Source organism: Rattus norvegicus, chromosome 8, assembly GCF_036323735.1.
Source record: "Rattus norvegicus strain BN/NHsdMcwi chromosome 8, GRCr8, whole genome shotgun sequence".
Classification (NCBI taxonomy): Eukaryota; Metazoa; Chordata; class Mammalia; order Rodentia; family Muridae; genus Rattus; species Rattus norvegicus.
The window spans coordinates 23,742,974-23,764,326 of record NC_086026.1 but is presented as its reverse complement, the minus strand read 5'-3'; the positions used below and the strand labels follow the sequence as shown (position 1 = coordinate 23,764,326).

The following is a 21,353-nucleotide window of genomic DNA, read 5'->3' as shown; positions in this document are numbered from 1 at the left end:
GAGGAGGGGTTGGGGATTTAGCTCAGTGGTAGAGCACTTGCCTACAAGCACAAGGCCCTGGGTTCAGTCCTCAGCTCCGGAAAAAAAGAGAGAGAGAGAGAGAGAGAGGGGAGAGAGAGAGAGAGAGAGAGAGAGAGAGAGAGAGAGAGAGAGAGAGAGAGAGAGAGAGAGGGAGGAGAGGAATGCTCAAGGGAAAGCTGAGCTCTTCGCCTCAGGCACTATAGGGCTGAAGAGGCCTCTCTTCACCCAAGAAACCAAGCTTGCTTTCATAACAGGTATGCAACTGGTCAGTGACACAAAACGGCTTTATAAAATTTTCCAAACTTTACCTCTGGGCCAAAGTCTACATCTGTAAGATTCAAGTAGCCTTGAAAAGCCTACAAAAGCTGATTCCACAGGGTCTAAAGTCTGGCCCTTCCTTCCCAGACATAATGTCAGACACGTAAAATCTCCTGTCATGTTACACTTTATATTTTGAAATGTGGAAGCATATTTTAAATACTCTTAAGGCATTTATTTATTAAAACGTTCTCTGATAGAATTTTACATTTGCTTAGAATTCAGCTCAGTCTTACACTTCTGAGGTTGTCATCTCATGTATTACAAACCCCGTTCTCCATCAGTCAGTGTGACCAGCCTCCACATGAAGGGCCCCACGGTTGGCCTGTTATTCCCCTGGTGGACCAACTGGATGTTAACACTGCTCTGCTACAAGGTAAAAGTTCCTAATTCAAACTCATTGGAAAAGGTGAGACTTCTGCAAAGAGCACTTTGAGGAAGAGTTACTTTTTTCCTTATGAAAAGAAACCAGTGAATCCTCTAAGATTAATAACAGGGAGTATTTAAGTTAGCACATGGTTTGGAGTGAAGACTTTGGATGTTGCACTGCTGGTCCAGGCTGCTTAATACCCTTCCTGACCCTCCTGTGGGCCCCCTTTATCAAGTATCACAAAGTGGCATAAAGGATATCTACAATCCTCTGCAGAACAGGGTCATTTTCCCTCTCATTCTCCTGGCAAATCAATTGACTGTTCCTTAGCTTTCCAAAGTAGAAGGCTCTCTCCTCCAAGTCTTCAACAGTAAGCTTCAATACTGCTGCATCAATTTGGCTGCTTCGTCATCTCCATTGCCCGCACCAGGATTCTTTTGCACCATGCTGGGGGCCCTCTTAGGAACTGCAGTAGTCCTCTGTGAGGCAAGGGGTCTCTGTGGGGCTGCACTACCGGAGACCAGATGTTTCTTTGCTTTACTCAAAGCTGGAGCAACAAGAGGAGGAGCCACTGCACTTTCTTGACCTTGGCTGACTCTGGTTCTGTCTTTGTCTCATTCAAACCCCAACTCTGCCCATCTATACCTTTCCTGTGTCATGGTATTTTATCATAGAAACAGAAAAGTAGCTAATGCAGAAGTTGGTACCAGAAACCATGTTGTTTTTGTTGACGTTAGCAGTGTTGTTGTTGTTGTTGCTGTTGCTCTCTCCTCCCCGCCCCCAAGGATTGTGCAAGTCTTGGGAATTTTGGACGAGAAAATTGGTGGGACACTGTCAGCAGAGTCTAGCAAGCTGTTCTAGTAGAGCTTGGAAGACTGTAGTTCTAAGCACAATGGGAATTTTGGGTTTGTACTTCCAGAGGTAGGTTTCAATAGTAAACAATGTTCATAACTGAACTGGGGAGAGTTCTCATGTTTTGGAAAAGAATCTAGCTGCCTTCTGCTTTTGGTCTAACAATTCTCCTGGTATGAAATAGAAAAGTAATGGACAAATATCTTCAGGTACACAAAATGTCAAGAAAGCATACCGATGTCATGTATACACATGTATACACATTGTGTTAATCTTATCACTTAGGAGGCAAAAGCATGAGAATCTCTGTATGCTCAAGGCAAGACAGATCTACATAGCAAGATAGTTTGAAGATAGTCAGAGCTATGAAATATAGAAAACTTGTCTCAAAATCAAACAAAAAGACTCTAGAATGTTGAGTCTGAGGTATGATTGTTAATGATAATACTTATACTGGTCTACAGTAAAAAGGAGAAAGTATGGCAATACACAAAGAAATCATGTACTAGAAGAAATAAGAACACTAGGAATTTTTTAAAAAATTTTATTTGGTTATTTTATTTATTTCCATTTCAAATTTTATCTCCATCCTAGTTTCCCCTCCACAAGCCCCCATCCCATCCCTCCTTCCCCCTGCTTCTATGAGGGTCCACTCCTACCCACCCAGCCACTCCTGCCTTGCTGCCCTGGCATTCCTCTACTCTGGGGCACCAAGCAGTCATAGGAATGCTCTCCTCCTCTCCCATTGATGCCAGATAAGGCCATCCTCTGTTATATATGCAGCTGGAGCCATGGGTCCCTCCATGTGTATTCTTTGGTTGGGAGCACCAAGAAATATAATGCCACGGCTAAGGCATGTGTTAGAAGATAGGCTCTGATTGTTAAGAAGATTATCATCATTAAGAAAAGGTTGTCTTCTTGGAACACTCAGCCCTAAATGGGATGTCTCTCTCAAATACCTCCCCTTAGAGCTTAGGGAACAGTGCAGAAGAGGAGGCAGAAGGAATATAGAAACCAGAGTGGGTGGGTGGAGGACACCAAGAAAACAAATCCCTCTAAATCAACATGATCGAAGTTCATCTGAACTCAGAGACTGAGGCAGCATGCAAAGAACCTATGTGGGTGTGCACAGGTAATCTGCAGGCATGTAGTGACTTACACTTTAGTGCTTTTATGAGAATTTTGAATATGGTCACAGGTCAGTCTCTAATTCCTGTGCCTTCTCTTGCACTCTTTTCTGTTTGTCTTGTCCAACTCCAGTGAGATATGTTTTGTTTTATCTTATTGTATTTTATTATTGTCCCTTAGAAGCCTGTTTTCTAACGAGAAACAGAGAGGAAGTAGATCTGGATGGGGGTGGATCTGTTTAGCAAGTGGAAGGAGTGGATAGAGGGGAAACTATATTAAGAATAGAGTATGTGAGGGGAAGAATTTATTCTAAATAAAAAAAATAGCTTGTTTTTGCACTGGAGTAAAGGGAAGGAATTACTCAAGGCAAGATCTCACCTAGCTAAGCTTCCAAAGTCTTAAAAGGATCTAAAAAATCCTCTGCTCCTATTAAGCACTGGATACAACACCTATTGTTAATTTTGATTCAGGGACAGCAGGGTCCATCTGAGGCTGGCAGCTGCTAGACACCGAGAATTCAACATGGTCGTTTTGTTTTATTTGACCTTAGGCTGGGATTTATACCACAGTCTCATTCCTACTGGCTCTCACTAGTAAGTAGACACTGAGGTTTCTCAACCTCCATAATTACAGTTCTCAACATGTACCCATTGACCTTCTTATTCTCTGTGTATCTCTAGAGTGCAATATAGAGAAATTCCATCATTATATGATTAAATATAGGACAAAATTAATAAATATACTGGTATTGAAGTGTGTATTAAAGAAAAGTCAAATAAGGTCATAAAACAGTATTTATATCTATATGTTTGTGTCTGCTTATTCTGAATATCATAGGTGAGATTTACTGTTTCACACAGCCAAGTCTAAGAGACCTTCCTAAAATTAACTGGCACCAGTTGCATATGCAGTGCTTAACTTTGTAAGACTGGTTCTATAGTTTGTTCAAATAAAATGTAAGTAGATTTTATGTGTTGTTCAGTCAGGTCTCTTTCTAAGCCTAAGAATCTGATGTAGGCAGTACTTTGGCAAACTTCCTTCTCCCCAAACTACACTCCTTTGTGTTTAGTAAGCAAAGGCTATAGGAGAGAAAAGCAAGGAAGTACAAAAACACAGAGAGGACAATTCCTTATCTGTAGGAAATGTCTTGGGTTTTGCTTGGATGGTTTTAAACAATGATTGAGAACATGAAAGTGACTAAAATGCAATTTAATCGTGATGTTCCCATGCAAAAGATTTTCATCATCATCATCTGTACTGCTAGAATCTGAGGCGTTGCTAGAGTCTTCCTCGTCAATATCATCTATCATACCTTGCATGGATACCTGGGAGCCATCATGATGGCCCTGATTATTCACTGAAGAATCTGCCCTGGGATCCAGCAGCTCCTCTACCTTTCCAAGCTTTACTACAAGCCCCTTTTCAGAGGTGAACTGCAGATCATCTGTTCGTCCAAACTTGTAGCTTCTGCCTCGAAACATGCTCATGATTTTTTGCTTACCACAGGTGACCCTTGCCTCTTTGTATGCAGCACATCCCTCTGGTGACAGTTCCTTGAGCCAGAGGTCCAGCCCCATCCAGTATTGTTTCTGTAGCTCCTCAGCCTGTCTGCTATAATGCTCTTTCAGGTACTCTGGGACTGGATGCCAATGCCTTCTCAATCGAGCACACCCCAAAGGACAGATGCCTCAACTCCAAACTTGACCATGAATCTTGATGAAATTCCTGGGTTCTCCCTGAAATTTCATGTCTGAAGAAAATGTTTGGGAAATGCCATGTTTAGAAGAGACTTTGTTTTTCATATCTCCTTGTGACTTCTTAGAGACTTTGGTTTGGTGACTGCGGGGCACCACAGATTTCTTAGGATGCCCTGAAACAAGATGATTTTCCTTAAATTGAGTCATCTTTTCCTAAAAGGCTCGCTTCTCCTTCTTGAATCCTGGACATATCTCTGCTTTATCTCCGCTGGCAGCTGATGGTATTTCTCAGCCAGGACTTTGGTTAACTGTACCTAGGGTACATCTAGCAGTATTGGCTCTCTGTTCCTTGTAAAATAAAACAACTAAGCAGTCCAGGGTTTTCTGAGTCTGTCAGGATGGTGCTTGACTATATCATTTTTGCAAGTTTTTTTCCATAAGCACCTTGGCTTTCAGCAATTCTCTCAGTGTGCCAAACGTCCTTAAATTACAAGAAATCTCCATCCATTTCTGTTTGCACATTTCTCCTGAAAACCGTCCAAAACCTACATTGTTCCAATTTAGGTCTGCTTGGCTGTTTTTTAATTCACTGAAGTCATCTAATGGGATATTCTTCTTCCTGCATTCCGGGAACTTCAGAATGTCAATTTCAGACCATAGGGATTGGTTATCAAATGATGCCATTGCTATCTGTTCACACTAATATCTCAGTTGTGCAAACTCAACAGCAGCTTGAACTGCTTAGACACAGAACGAAGAGAGAACTTAGTAGACATTCCACAGTCTCTGTGAGTCTGTGTTTCTGAGGTGAAACAAACAGAATGTTAGACTTCATTATTGGAATTTATGAAAAAATTATATATCACTTTACAGTGTGTTGCTTATACAATTAATTTACTATTAACAAAGTAAATGGATAATTTATTTTTTGGAAATAAAAGCTATGTGTGTATATGTGATACAGTTATAACATTTTTGCTTCCTTTTGAAATCCTAATAGAACTTGCTTAAAAAGTAAGATAATGAAGTTGGATGAGGTGGTGCACACCTTTAATCCCAACACTAGAAAGGCAGATCTCTGTATACAGGGCAAGGCCAGTGTATATCTCAAATTCTAGGACAGTCAGGACGATACAGTGACACTAAGAAGATGAAGAAAAATGAAAGGAACAGGCTATAGAAGCTTTGCCGCCCCCCCAAAAAAAATGAAAGGAAGGAAGGAAGGAAGAAAAGCAGCGTTGGCAATGAAATAAAAGGACAGAATAAAAAGAATATGAATAAAAGGAAAAGAATAGAACCAGGAGGTTCATCATTTACACTCAAAGGAGCTGAAAGCAGGAGGCAAGACCCTGAACTACCTAGACACCCACCTGTGCTCTTTCCATGGTTTGAATGTGAAATCTGTACTGAAGGATGGATTTGTACAGTCTTCAGAACTTCGCACATATATCAGATCTTCCTCCAGAATCATCTTGCATAGGTTTCAAACATGCATTTGCAATTTTATTTGGCTACTCATTCTACAGATATGCGCCTCAGTAAAAGCAATCATGTTTTATAAAAATTCTGTAAAATAGCTAGAACCTAGAACTTGAACACATATCAAGAGCTCTGAGGGTTGCTATTCTATTGCCAATATTATTCTCTCTAGTGTAATTTCTCTGGAATGTAGTTCAACAGAACACTCTGAATATTCTCATATTTTTTTAAAAAAAATGAGGTCTGCAATTTAGCCAATCCAAATTATAAGCAATTTGCTGAGTCTGTTGTTGTTTGTGTGTATATAGTTTCAGGGATAAATGCTCTGTATTGGATAACCAATAAGAGGTCTCATCTTTAGAAGAGACTAATTCTCTTAAGGGAGAAATCTTAATAGTAAACTTCTGAATACTTGAGAAGAACAATGCGAATTATTTTTAAGTAAAACAATATAAAACATATATTCATTATTTAAAAAACTCCTTACAAGGAGAATTGATTTTTAACATCAGCTGGAAGGAAATAGAAAACCTAGCTTTAATTTTTAAAATTGAATCAAAATCAACATTATCAACAAGGTTGCTTCAGACTCAGGATCTTCCTGCCTGAACCATACAAGTAGCACTCAGCAAGACTGAGTGGTTTCAATTATTTTTTGATTCCTATTCTTAGCCAGTGACAGAGCACAATGTGTTCCAGGTAGCATATTAATACGCTGAGTCCACCAGAAGTAACTCATTATTGTTTTAGTCTCATGGGTATTTTGCTCTTGTGCTATGAATGATGTAGAGTCTGTCATAGATCCTCTCATCGATGAGGCGTTAATAAATTCAGAGAAACTGTGATGGGGACTCTTGGTTCACTTAAATCTAAGCTTTTGGGCACTCCAGTAAGGAGTTCTCTCCCTTGCTGTCCTCTCTCAAATAGGGTCTTTATATGACTTAACTCTGACTGTTTTAGGACTCACTATGCAAACCAAGCTGGCCTTCAATTCACACAGATGTATCTGCCTCTGTTTCCCATGTGCTAAGAGCAAAGGCATGTGTCAGCACACTTAGCTGAGTAACAAATTTTTTAATCAGCTAATTTGAAGTAGGCATACTCAGTCTAAATCTGGACCACACCTTCTGGTGGCAGGCAAAGGACATGGAAGAAGCTTTTGGGTTTTGCTTCCTTACCCCCACACCTGGAAGTTTTGTCTGTCTTACCCCTGTGGTCATTATTAGATTCAGCTTCATCAGGATCCCCACATAGACTGAGAACAACTAGATTTTTAGAAGTCCCTCAAGACCCCAGGGCATATTTGTAATAGAGAGATGTCCAGCCTCCTGGGTTGAACAATTCCTAGATTTTCAGCTTTCTGGTTGTGGGATAGTCATTGTTAGGCTACTCTGACCACATCCTGTAATCCAACCTAATACATCCCCTGTTAATTTTACAGTCATCTTACCTGCTCTGTTCCTTTAGAGAACCCAAAAATTTCAGAGAAATTATGATTTCAAATGTCACACTGAAAACCACTCTTCTGTAATTAATAAATACTAATTTGATAGCTATGTTTCTTTGAGGGTAGATTATATATTTTGGAAGGATAGCTAGCATTGAACAGAGTTGATCTTTGTACAGTTCAGAAAGCATTCCTTGATTGAATCAGTTATATCCCAATTTGTTGGACTCTATTATGATCCCCTTACTCCTTTTCTCTCCTTCCCTTCTTGATCTTTTATCTCTTTTTCAAGGTCATAACCAGAGTCTGTTATAATTCTATCATTGAATCATCAGAAAAGTTTCTTTAATTATTTGCTGCTAGATAAACCTGTTTAATTCTGAGAAAAATAATTCTTCATGATGGATAGAATGTACTGGAAAGGACTAGCAAGTCTCTGGAAGCCATTTCTCAGGTCCTTTATGATTTTGGTACAAAATTAACACTGAATCCTAATTATTGACAGTGCCACTTTCAAAAATAGGGGGATGATTGTAGTGTCTGGGAGAACAATCATTGTACTCCAATTAAATAAAGTAGGCTGTTCTCAGTCAATCGAGTTGACCACGAAGAGTAACTCTTTAATGAAAACATTTTTAGCTCAATGGAATAAAAGGACAAAATTACTTAACTTTTCCAAAAAGCATCTCCAATGTAAAATTATTAGCTATTCTCTCTTTGTATCTTGACTTTTGTTGAAGAAATTCCTGGAAAATGCTTCAAAACTAAGCCAGTGACTTTCTTGACTATTTACCATATCACACTGTCCCTTCACCTGAAGACTTGCACACTGGTATGATCCCCAGGAAAGCATGGCCCCACAGTGCCTTCACTGGGTTTGTCTGCTTCTTTGTGATGCTAGTGATCTGTGGACATGGGGTTGCCTAGTCTACCTGTGCTGGTTTAACATTTATCTCCTTAAGGAAGCTTCTTCGTGAAGGGAGGTGAAGCTTAAAAGTAGATCTTGTGGACTTTGGTAGTCATTGTTACAAGTCTGAATTTTGATTTTAAGTTTAAAGGGGGGCTTTGGAGTGATCTGACTGTTGCTTTAGAAAGAATGTTTTCTTTAGTCAAATATGAGTGCAAACACAATAGCTAGAAAAATTTCAGGAAAAGGATGCAAACAGCTGGTTTTAGATTGAAGAATTATTGCAGTTTTTTGAAGGTTTAGATATGGGATGTGAAGGAAACTGAGGAGTAATATGAGGAACTGGTGTCAAAGATGAGGTGAACATTAAACTTAATCCACAACCTTTATCACAGGCAGTAAAGGTATCAGGATCTTGCTGTTCAGCTTGCAGGAAGGGTACAGACAGAAAGGAAATATACAAAAGTGACTTCAAAAGAGACTGAAGATCAGAAAAATGAGGCAGACCAAAAGTCTGAGTCACTTCTGACTTCTGATTAGGAATGGGCAGGAAGAGAAAATGGCTGGTTAGCTAGCTTTCAGGAAATAGTATCATCAAATGAGAACAGACATGAGAAGAAGAGAGTTTTAGAGGGGATGTAGAGGCAGTGGATCACAAGAGTCACTGACGGAATGTTGAGAACATAGAAAGAAAAGGCACCAGAACAGTTAGTTATCCCTGGAAAAGTGTCATGGGTAACAGGCTGAATGTATGTGTTAATGGTGGGAGAAGATGGGTGCTAAATTGGAAGACCTGGGTTAAAGCTTGATTTATGTAACTTACCAATATTCCATTTCCAACAGGAATGTCTGCTTGACAGGAACCATGAGGCAGGGGACCCCCATCTCCACGTGAGCTAGGGGGATGTTCCGTAATTTGTACATTTATTGTTAAGTAAAGTAATTGTGACATCAGAAGAAAACCATCCAATCATAGTTGCTGCTTTTTTCTCTAAATTTCTTCTCCCTTTTGCTAGTCTTTTCTCACTACCACAGTTTCATCTCTCGTCTGTCCAGTAGGTCTCTGTACATTATTTAGTATGCTAACACTATAACACTTCAGTTTATATTTGTAGTGAAAATTGGACCCAGAATCTTAGAAGTGCTCAGCTGGAATACATCTCTTCTCATGAACTGCAGAACTCAAGATACTAAACATTTGCTTTTTGGAAAGTAAGCATTGCTGTCTCAATGACCATATCATGTGGCCTATGACCATTTCTGTAGTAGTGTTAACTTATGGCGTCATTAATGGCTTGATGCTTGTAATTATAAAGAGGACATCTATAATAAAACTAAATCTTCAAATAAAGGATATAATTTTTTGTCACAGCCACTGTTGAGAATGTGGATATGACAAATATCCAGTCACTCAACACTTTTAAAACTTTATTACACACACACACACACACACACACACACACACACACACACACACACACACATGCTGCTTTATTCTCACACATTTCACATTGGTTTTGTTTTGGGCTTAAAAATAGGGTCTATGTGTTTCAGACTAGCTTGCAATTCATTACCTAGCCGAAGATATCTTCAAACTTTTTGAGGTAAATGTCCTCTTCATCCTGTTGAGTTTTCATATTAAAAATGCATTCCAAGACCCCTGGGTCCGTCTCACCACTTTCCAAAAAATTAGCTATAAACCAGTTGAAATGACTTGATTCTGGAGTTATAAGGATGATTCTAACATGTGAGAATAGGAAGAAAAATATTCACATAAGAGCATTCAACTAACTGTATGAAAAAAGTTTATTTTAGAGGCTCACTTTTATTCAGTAATAATAAGTAGCTCAAATAGTTATACTGAGAGATTCTTTTCCAGTAGAAAATATTTTCTTTTACACACGACTTTAAAGAAATATTTTATTATTATCCTTTAGTCCCTTTTCACAGTTCAGTCTTCCTTACCCTCCTGGTCCACCCTTCCATTGGTCCTCATCCTATACCCATCCCCAACTCTCTCCTAGAGGATGTCCCCACCCTCAAACCTCCAGACTTCCCCATTCCCTGGGGCCTTGAATCTCTCCAGGGTTAGGTGCATCTTCTCTCACTGAGGCAGTCCTCTGCTGTATAGATGTTGGGGGCCTCATCAGCTGTATGCTGCCTGCTTGGTGGCTCAGTGAGAGATTTTGCTGGCCCAGTTCAGTTGAGACTGCTGGTCTTTGCATGGGTTGCACTCCTCCTCAGCTTCCTCCAGCTTAGCCCCAACTCAACCACAGGTGTCCGGGCTTCTGTCCATTGGTTGAATGCGAGTATCTGCATCTGATTCTTTCAGTTGCTGGTTGGGCCTCTGAGGGCAGCAATGCTAGGCTCCTGTCTGCGTGTACATCGAAGCATCAGTTAACAGTGTCAAGCCCCGGGGCCTCCCCGTGAGCTCGATCCTAATTTGGTCCTGTCACTGGACCTCCTTTCTTTCAGGATTTTCTCCATTTTTTCCCTGCAGTTCCTTTAGACACAAACAATTCTGGGTCAGAGATTTTGACTGTAGGATGGCAACTTGATATCTTGTCTCTCCACTAGAGGGGGACTCTACAAGTTCCCTCTCCCTACTTCATCCAAGGTCCCTCCCTAGGAGTTCTAAGAGTCTCTCACCTCCCAGGTCTCAGGTACATAGTAGAGGGTTCCCCTACCTCCCATCTCCTGAGGTTGCCTGTTTCCATTCTTTCTGCTGCCCCTCAGGGCTTCAGTCCTGTCCCCATCCCCGCGCCACAACTCCTGATCTTGTTCCCTCTTTCCTGCCCTGTCCCCTCTCCCACCCAGGTTCCTATCCGCCCCTCTAAAACTCCTCCCCACTTTTCCATGATTGCTTTCTTCTCCCTCCCAAGTGGGATTGAGATATTTGAAGGAAAATTTTTATTAAAGGTTAGAAAAGAGCGATAATATCTGCGATGATGCCAATAATTAGCATGAGTTACTTGACAGCAGCCTTCTGTGGTACACTTAACGGAGCCGAAATTCTGAATGCTTACAGATTCACTACCAATAAAAGGCCCAAGACTCTGGAACCAGCGAATCACACTTTTTACAATGGATTTTCAGGACTCAGGCTGTAGATGCCGTAAGATAGGGCTTCAGCGATGTTCATATTGCAGGTAATACTGCTTTTCCTTAGAACTTGTTACATGAAATCATTTCTTCAATGCCTACCTTATCAGTCCAACATCGGTCTTGTAATGGTAGGTATCCTATCCTTAGAAATTTGTACTATGTGTGTCATGCTATAACTCTTTAATAATTGCTGGCTAAATTATTCTAAAACATTTCAATTTTAATTTTGGAAGATTAATCAAATTGACTGATAAATGATGTATTAATTTCTCCTATCTGTCAAACTTCAACTTGCTGTCAAAATTGATACAGAATGGGAAACATTAACATTTGAAAGTAATTTAATTACTTTAATCATTAGTTTCTACCGTTCCTCTCACAAACCTTACAGTATTTTTGTGTAATTTTAGCTAAAGCCAACAGCTTGGAAAGTAACAAATTATTTAATCAATTTTCAAAATGTTTATGTGGGATACAAAAAACATTTGATACTATTTGTGAATGGGTGTAATTCCTGTCACAACTGTATGTTACAGAGGCTTTTTAAAACTACATATTAATCGGGGCATGGTAGTGTGTGCCTTTGATCCCAGCATTCAAGAGGCAAAAGCAGTCAGATCCTTGAATTCAAGAACTACCTGTTCTATAGAGCAGGTTCTAGGAAAGAGAAACCTCATCTCCAAAAAAGAAAACCAAAAACAAGCAAAACAAACAATGATCCTTCTCCCAAAACTTTGTATTTTTTTAGTTATGTAACAGATAAATTCGCCAATTCCAATATGAAAAAAATTATTTCTTCTTCAGGTTTAACAAATCATAAAAAGTTCATATGTTGAAAAAATATTTTGTCTGCTCTGTGGCTCTGCTCTTAAGCTATATTTGAGGAGTATATCTACATGGCAATCTGTTGCACCTTTGAAATAATTTTATTTTAATTCCTTATGTATTCACTTACCTGTAGATGGGTTAAATTTGATATAATGATATATTTTTAAAAGTGTTAATTTCTAAATAGGAATATCATCGGTTTAGAACTGTTCAAACAGCCAGGATTAACCAAGCTGATGTTATCAGGGGCTTTAAAAGTTTATAAACATTTAACATAAGTTGTCAGGCCTGGGGGTGTGGTGTAATTGGTACAGGAGAAATCTAACATGGAAAAAGACTTGGGTTAAATTCTCACAACCATATAAACTGTGTGCAGTGTCTCATTCCTCAGGAGTTCTAGGTTCTGATTGCTGGTATAGCACACTCAAGACCAGGCTGTGAGAGTTCTAGAAAAGAATTTACTTTCTCCAAAGCATTTTAAAAAGATAGCTCTCAGGGCTCTTGCCAAAGTTACAAAAGAAGTGCTGTTTGGTATAACTGTCAACAATGACACCCAATAGAAACAAATTAGAGGCTTCGAGAACTTGCAGGACAAAAGGTGCCTTTTCCAAGGTCATGAGGGTCAGCTCAGTATATAGAAAAAGACAGGACATGCTTTCAATGTCCACTCAGGAATTTTGATTTGGCTGTAAAAACATTTCTGGCCTGGGCTGAAAACTCTATTATAACTTGTTAGAATGTTTGCTTTGAGTGAGAGAGATACAGAAATTCTATTTGCAAGACTCACTATTTTGAGAACGTTTTAAACCCCTTTAAAGGAAAATGCATTTTTAAGTTTAACAGAGGGACAGGAACAAGGTCAGGGACGATATTTTGAATTTTCTGCCAGTAATGAATAGTGCAAGGCCCGTGCAATGATGAATTTCGTTTGTTAGCAGCTGCACTATTCCAGTGAGGTTTGTTCAAAAATCTGCTATAGAAGCAGAGAAACGTGGAGCTTTGTTCAGATGTAGTGGGAGAGGGGGTGGGGATGGGAGTGAGATTGGGGTGGGGTGGGGGTGCGATGAGCTGTAAGATAAAGCCTCAATTTCTGGAATTTGGTGTTACTATGGAGTTGAAGCACCAGGTTGTTACTGAAGTAGTCCAGGACACACTATCCCCTAATGTGAGCAGGTATCTATTGGGACAGAGAATTTGGAAGCTGAGTAAAGGAACTCTTTGTGAGCTTTGCAGAAGGCTGGATGCCCCCAGTCTAGAAGAATGCCAGGGCAGGGAAGCAGGAGGGAGTAGTAGGTGCATGGGTCAGGTCGGAGACCACCCTCATGGAGGGAGGAAGTGGGGGGATGGGACAGGGAGTTTCCGCAAGGGAAACCGGTAATGGTGATAATATTTGAAATTTAGATAAAGGAAATATCCAATTAAAAAAAAAGAAAGAAGGAAAGAAAGAAAGAAAGAGAGGAAGAAAGAAAGAAAAGAAAATTCCATTCTTGGGATGCTGTTGACAAAACGCTGTGATTGGTGTCTTCAGAAAATAATCAGAGCTCTTCGTAGCAGCTCCGCCTGCTGCCCTGCCTTCCTCTGCGGGCAGTCTGAACCGGAAGCAGCCTGTTCCCCTGGGGCTTCCAGTTGACTCTCTAGAGTTTCCCATACTCTCTGGATCTTTGCAAAATCCCTGTACTCATTTTAGCTATCCATCTGCAGACCCCAGGCCTGCAGTTGCAGTCAGAGGCACTCTCTGACCCAAAAAGGCATGGCCAGACCTAGGCAACTCCGGGGCCTAGGAATGTGCATTACTGCGGTGCTGGCCTCCTTCATCATGGGCTTTACTGTGGGTAAGTGTGAAAGCAGGGGCAATGAGACCTCATCACAGGGAGGAGAAGACCAGGGTGGAGGGCTGGCATGTGTTCTAAGGAGTTCCTAAAAGAATACAGCCAAAGTAGAGAGCGAATGCAATGCATTTTGGTCAGATTTCAACTTTATTAAGTAATGAGTGTAGACTACTGCTGTGGTCTGATGAGATTACTATGGCTGTCACTGTCTATGGAAATGGAAAAAAAATGACTTAATTTCCAAGTAATTATGGATTGTAAACATTGTTTTACATGATTGTTTTTGGAGTGCTCCTTCTGTGTCAGGGGCTGTTTATGAACTATATTCTAAGGGAGAGCTGGACATGCCTCGCTTCGTGTATTCATAGCAGAAGAGAAAGAACAGTTCTTGAGTAAACCTATTGTATCGTGTATGGGGATTTTAAAAGTTTTCTTCAATTAGTTTGTTGTTGTTGTTGTTGTTGTTGTTGTTGTTGTTTCCCCCCAAGTCTTCACAACGATCTGTTGGTTAGGTATCATTATGTTCTTTTTCTTTATTTGGTGTCTCCTTTAATAGTCAGAAGCAATCAGTTTGCACATGTTTGTGTGCTTTTATGTGTGTAAACCTGCGTTTTGTTTGTGTGTAACTATAATTCCACTCCCCAGGTTGGTTTACTAAGCCTCTCAAAGAAACAACTACTTCATCTGCTTATCATCAAAGTATACAACAGAAACTCTTGTCTGAAATGAAAGCTGAAAATATTAGATCATTTCTTCGGTAAGTTTCTTTTGTATTTTTATCTTAGAAATAGTGTTTATCGCATGAACAAGTGTGTTAAGATTTGGCCAGCCTTTATTTATATGGTAAAGTATAAATGGCTCATCACTTCATTGATCTTTAAAATGCCTCTATACCACTGGAGATGAAATCATGGCATGCTGTAGAGAAGCCTTTTCTTCTCTCTAACTACAGAAAAGTATCTGCTTGATGTATTTACAGACGTTACACCTTCATGTGACCTTGAACTAGAACTGAGTGGCATTGTTTTGTTCCTTGTGTATGTATTTAATCAGCATTCTGGACTTAATCAGAAAAATCTTATTCTCCTGCAAACCCCTTCCTGTAACACTTTCTGTAGGGAAGAGTTAGGACACTGGAAGACTCATGACTTAGTAGAAAGAAAATAGGTATTTCTGGGTGTGATTGTCTTACATTTTTCCAGATTTTGCAAATACAATTTATTGTTTAAGCACTTGAACTAATTCACAACAATAATATAAACTTTTCAACTTATTTTTTTAAGATTTATTTATTATATATAAGTACACTGTAGCTGTCTTCAGATACACTAGAAGAGGACATCAGATCTCATTATAGATGGTTGTGAGCCATTATGTAGTTGCTGAGATTGAACTCAGAACCTCTGAAAGAGCTATCATTGCTCTTAACCACTGAGCCATCGCTCCAGCCCCTTCAACTTCTTTTTGACGGCAGTGACTATAATAAGTTAATGTGTTCAGGCTACTTCAGAATAGAAAATCAGATTTATTGAATTATAATTTAAACAAAGTATAGCTTCAAATCCTACAATTTCAGAGATTTTACAGATGTAGTATAGTAAATAAACCATGTGTCCTACTAGGATCTCTCTTCTCTCTGGTCATTAGTCTAAGAAGAGATATGAGATACACTCGTGCTTCATGAAATCTGAGAGAAGCTGTTGAAGGAAATGCAAGAGAGAATGCTGTGCATTTGTTTCTTACTTGAACATTACCTAAATTCTATTCAATTTGGACCATGACTATGTTACTCTGTTTTTCTTTTATTCTTTTTCATTTTCATTTCTTTGTTTCATTTCACTGAGCCCTCTAAAAGATGAGAAGCACATGACCAACCCTCCCCAACTCTATTTAAACAAATACACTGACATTTTTCTTATTGCAAAAATAGTATTTGTCCATTGTAAAATGTAACACAACAATGAACTGTCATCGTAGATAGATTTCTATTGCTGTGATAAACACCTTTAGCAAAGTCACTTGGGGAAGAAGGACTTTCTTCACCTTAGAACTCTCAGGACATAACCCATCACTGAGGCAAGTCAGGGCAGGCACTCAAGGGCGGAACCTGGTAGCAGAAACCAGGTTTCTGTTAAACCATGAGTGAGGTTTGCCAGCGTACTCCCCCTAGATTGCTCAGTTTGCTTCTTATTGATTCCAAGACCACCTACCCAGGGATGGCCCTGTCCACAGTGGCTGGTGTCCTTCTCCCGCGTTAATCATTAGTCAAGAAAATACACCACAGAACTAACTCCAGTCTAATGGAGGCAATTTCTCAGTTGAGAGTCCCTGATCCAGAAGACTCCAGGTTGTCAAATTGAAAACAAAAACAAAACAAAACAAGAACTCCTACCCGTAGTAGGTGGTTTGAATAAGTCTGGCCCCCATACACTCATGTGTTTGAAAGCTTGCCCTATGGGGAGTGAAACTATTAGGAGATATGGCCTTGTTGGAGGATGTATGTCACTATGAGGATGGGCTTTAAAGTCCCCTGTGCTCAAGCTCTGCCCAGTGTGTAAATCCAGGCCCTTTCTGCAGTCTTTGGATAAACTCTTAGCTCCTTCTCCACAATAATTTCTGCCTGGGTTCTGCCTTGCTCCCCTCCATGATGATAATGGATTAAACTTCTGAAAGTGTAAGCCAGCACCAATTAAATATTGTCCTTTATAAAAGTTTCCCTGGTCATGATGTGTCTTCACACCAATAAAACTCCAATAATCATGTAAAGTAGAAATTAAATAAACCTAACCTCAATGTTTTTTTCCCTCTAGTTATAGGATAACTTGTCTTAACTCATTTTTACCTTTTAAAAGAAATATTTGATACATTAAACACATGCAGCCTGTAGTTGTCACTTAGGAATGAGGAGAAAGAAAGGTTTCTAGAACTTTAAGGTTTTGTGGGTCGACGATAATTTGCAGATAGGCTAGGTAATTATTCAAGTACACAAGGAAATAATTATGTCTTGCAGGAAGGCCTCTTGCAAAGTCTAGAAAGGCTGGAAAGGGAAGGAAGTGGGAATAGCCACTGCTGTTGAGCACAGACACAGCGAATGTTGATGAAAGGTGGAGGGATGGAGCAGATACATCTTGGGGCTTGAGCATTATAGTTAAGAACACACATGATTGTCAAAACATCATAAGCAATGGTGTAACAAGGTCACATCGACTATTGAGAAATACTATTTCTATGAATCAGGGAGTTATAATTTTAGGCTCTAGCCCAAGTATTTATTAACTATATAAATATGAATTACTTTCCCAGTTCCTTTATTTGTAAAGTAATGGAAAGAAGGAAGGGTTGTGAGGACGGAGGTGAACTATGAAAGCGCGTGTACTAGATTATCAGTGAAAATTCATCTTCATGTCCATGTCTTTGGAGTGGTTTGGTTTGCTTGGCAAGGGGTTATCTTTGTTATCTTTAAAACTAATTTACAAAATTGTCCATTCTTTCCATACTGATGTAAGTGGGAGAGAAAAGAGACTTTAAACCTCTTATTCATCTAAAGCAGAATAAATCTCACCAATAACCTTGTTTCTCAAGTCATTAAGATGCTATGGATGATTTACACCCAGAACTACAAAAATATCCTCCAAAGCAGATCAGCAGATTTGTGCTTTTCATGTCATGAGAATACAAAAGTCCATGGACCTTAATTTCAATGAAACACCTCAGCCAAATGCAGAGCTCTTGGCTGGTTCTGAGCAAACATTAAGGCCCCCCCAAATGTCACCCATAAACACCAGAGTGTTGCATCCTTGCTACAGAGCTGTGACACTCTTAAAGGGCTCTTTTCACATTTGGTTCTGTCCTACTTTTTTTTTTAAGTGAACAATGTTCTTTCTAGAGGGAAAATAAAATGGAAATTGTAGTTGTACTTAATTACTTTAAATAGTCTAGTTCTCTCTTCTTTTGTTCTCTCTCTGTGTGTATACACTTTATCTGTTTCTCTCTCCCTTCCCCACTGTTCCCCATGGGAATTTCCCTGGCTTCAGTCCTTGGGTCCAGAGAACTTGCCTGCCAGAGAGTAGCTTCCCAATAAGCCTGCCTCTTTTTTTTAAAGAGATTTATTTATTTTATATATCTGAGTACAGTGTCGCTATCTTCAGACACATCAGAAGGGAGGCATCAGATCCCATTACAGATGGCTGTGAGCCTGGACCATGTGATTGCTGGGAATTGAATTTAGGATGTCTCAAAGAACAGACAGTGTTCTGAACTGCTAAGCCATCTCACCAGCCCCATAAACCTGAATTTAATATCTTTTTTAAAAAATAGACATGTCTAAAAAATTAATATGTCCAAGTAAGGTTTTTCTATGTCTGGCGCATAATTGATGCTTGACTGCCTGCTCTCTTAACTCTTACTTTTATTCCTCTCATTTCAGTTCCTTTACAAAACTTCCCCATCTGGCAGGAACGGAACAAAATTTACTACTTGCCAAGAAAATCCAAACACAATGGAAGAAATTCGGATTAGATTCAGCCAACCTGGTTCATTATGATGTTCTCTTGTCTTACCCAAATGAGACAAATGCAAACTATGTATCCATTGTGGATGAACATGGAGCTGAGGTGATGTAGCATCATTGGTAGTTTTTGTATGTTGTAATGTCTGGCTTGTACTTTGCCTTTGTGACAGAATTTCACATTTTAGCTCTTGCTGGGGTGGAATCTGCTGCACAAACCAAACTGGTTCCAAATTCGTGGCAATCCTCTTGTCTCTGCTTCCTGGGTTCTGGGATTAAAGGCATACACAGCCATACCTAGTTCATTGCTTGCTTCTTGTTTCTTTATAGATTAGACTGCAGAGCCAAGTAACATTAGAAACTTGTTATTAATGAAAATCAAGAAGGATGACCAAAATGCGAATGCTTCACTCCTTCTTTAAAAGGGGAACAAGAATACCCTTGGGAGGGAATAGGGAGGCAAAGTTTAGAACAGAGGCAGAAGGAACACCCATTCAGAGCCTGCCCCACATGTGGCCCATACATATACAGCCACCCAATTAGACAAGATGGATGAAGCAAAAAAGTGCAGGCTGACAGGAACCGGATATAGATCTCTCCTGAGAGACACAGCCAGAATTCAGCAAATACATAGGCGAATGCCATCATTAAACCACTGAACTGAGAACGGGACCCCCGTTGAAGGAATCTTAGAAAGGATTGAAAGAGCTTGAAGGGGTTTGAGACCCCATATGAACAACAATGCCAACCAACCAGAGAGCTTCCAGGGACTAAGTCACTACCCAAAGACTATACATGAACTGACCCTGGGCTCCAACTGCATAGATAGCAATGAATAGCCTAGTAAGAGCACCAGTGGAAGGGGAAGTCCTTGGTCCTGCCAAGGCTGAACCCCCAGTGAACCAGATTTTTGGGGGGAGGACGGTAATGGGGGGAGGATGAGGAGGGGAACACACATAGAGAAGGGGGGGAGGGTTAGGGGAATGTTGGCCCAGAAACCAGGAAAGGGAATAACAATCGAAATGTAAATAAGAAATACCCAAGTTAATAAAGATGAGAAAAAAAAGAAACTTGTTATTAGTGCAGTACCAATTATTTAATTCAGAAAAGTTGTTATCCTGCAAACTCTTTCGTGTCTATTTGTGTTAAGTATGGTAAAGTTCTTCAGGCCAGGATGAACATCTTATATCCCCTTTTCTTTATGTAAGCTGAGGCAGACAAAGGGACACATCATTTAAAGTCAGTTGGGTAAGTGTTGGGAAGAGAGAACTAAGGTTTCTGATCTATACAGTAATCAGTCCTTTAGACTAAAAAGTAGATGAAAAGTCTTCCTGGAGGAATTCATATATGAGCCAAAGAAGAGAATAAGAGTTTAACCTAATGAAATGGAAAGTAAAGTAAGAGAGTTCTAGTCCTAGGAAATCACTGGAAATGCATGATGATGTAAAACACACTCATCGTTGTGAGTAGGGTTTATCTATTTAATTACAAAGATTTGTCTTACAATATGCAATCTTAATAATTGAGGGGGCAAGATGGGCAGTACCTTACCTGTGATCTTGGATTATTCTATGTAACATGACATGTTTGAATTCTTGCTAGATTTTTAAAACATCATACCTTGAGCCACCACCAGATGGATATGAGAATGTCACAAACATCGTACCACCATATAATGCATTTTCAGCCCATGGGATGCCAGAGGTAAAAAAGGATATTTTTAAACATGCAAATTTCTTTGCATATGAAAGCTTGTGTAGAGAAATATGACTAAGGAGACTTCACATGGAGACCAAATAATATGTATTCATTATTTGATGTTCAATATTATGGACATTTTAAAATTTTAATTAACACTTTCAATTTTAATTGTAGAAAAGACGATAAGGAAAAGAAAATTCAAAGCAAACAAATGCCCTAAAAGATATGGCTCGAAGTTCAGGGAAAGCAACAGATGCTTTCAGCAGCTCTCCCCACTTATATTGCAAATTTTAAATGATTTTTATGTATCCATCTTTGTAACTCATACTATGGATGTTCTTAAAATAATTTTTTAGTTGGAAATTAAACATTTGGCATTTCAGGAGCCATCTCCAATTGGTAGCCACTTTCAAATTAAAAAAAAAGTTTTTTATTGTGAAAGACTCACTAGGGAAACAAAGCACACTTAAGGTTGGCTGCATGCCCAGTAGTAGATGGGGGATGCAAAACAAATTCAACTGGGTCTTAGGAGGTTCTTTGTCTGGCAATGGTAAGCTAGGACTTTTCTTTTTCACAAACCTTACAGGTCCTTTCGATGTATACTATGGTTTCTGGTTTTGGGTTAGATACAATTCCTGTGTTACGAATACATGTGTCTCTGCATCTATTTGTATTTACTGTGCTTTTTCTTTGGCTTTTTGCTGTTTTTTTTAATCCCATTCTTATTTGTTTGTTCTATTTTATCTTATTGAGTCTTATGTTACTATTCCTTAGATGCTTGTCGGTTTTCAAAGGAGAGACAGAAAGGACATGGATCTATCTAGATGGGAGGAGAGGTGGGGAAGAACTGGAAATAGTAGGGGGAGGGAAACTTGTAATTAGAATATGCTATATGAAAGAAAACTACTTAAAAATTTGAAAATAGAAGACAAAACCTAAAATGCAAACACACACTTGGGATTGTCAAAGCAGCCTATATTTCTTGCTGATATTTTCTTCTGAGATCAACTATTCAAAATATCTTTTTCTGCTCCCTAATGTACTTTTTGAAGTATTTAAATAAATTGATATGAGCTCGAAGTGGTATTTCATCCCAGATAAGGACAGAACACTGCCAATACAGTTTGAAGAATGAACTTATTTATATTTTTCTTTAAGGTAACA

General features: G+C 39.3%; 1 protein-coding gene and 1 pseudogene across 10 annotated transcripts in view; one reads left to right on the top strand and one right to left on the bottom strand.

The window, feature by feature from the left end:
• Positions 1-2,219: 2,219 nt before the first annotated feature.
• Positions 2,220-9,123, bottom strand: Ubtfl6-ps1 (UBTF like 6, pseudogene1; annotated as a pseudogene).
• Naalad2 (N-acetylated alpha-linked acidic dipeptidase 2) overlaps positions 8,261-21,353 on the top strand; it is a 73,568-nt gene continuing 60,475 nt past the window's right edge. The window contains exons 1-8 of one of the 10 annotated variants that reach the window (XM_039080987.2): positions 8,261-8,327; positions 9,063-9,110; positions 9,322-9,431; positions 11,248-11,368; positions 13,854-13,984; positions 14,627-14,738; positions 18,408-18,594; positions 20,091-20,192. In XM_039080987.2, coding sequence (XP_038936915.1) covers positions 11,304-11,368; positions 13,854-13,984; positions 14,627-14,738; positions 18,408-18,594; positions 20,091-20,192 — 597 coding nt within the window. In that variant the 5' untranslated portion in view covers positions 8,261-8,327; positions 9,063-9,110; positions 9,322-9,431; positions 11,248-11,303. Of the gene's footprint in view, positions 8,328-8,371; positions 9,111-9,139; positions 9,432-9,589; positions 9,824-11,247; positions 11,369-13,853; positions 13,985-14,626; positions 14,739-18,407; positions 18,595-20,090; positions 20,193-21,353 lie in introns of those variants that run through there. The other 9 variants (XM_039080986.2, NM_001106802.1, XM_017595525.3 and 6 more) reach the window with 9 other exon arrangements.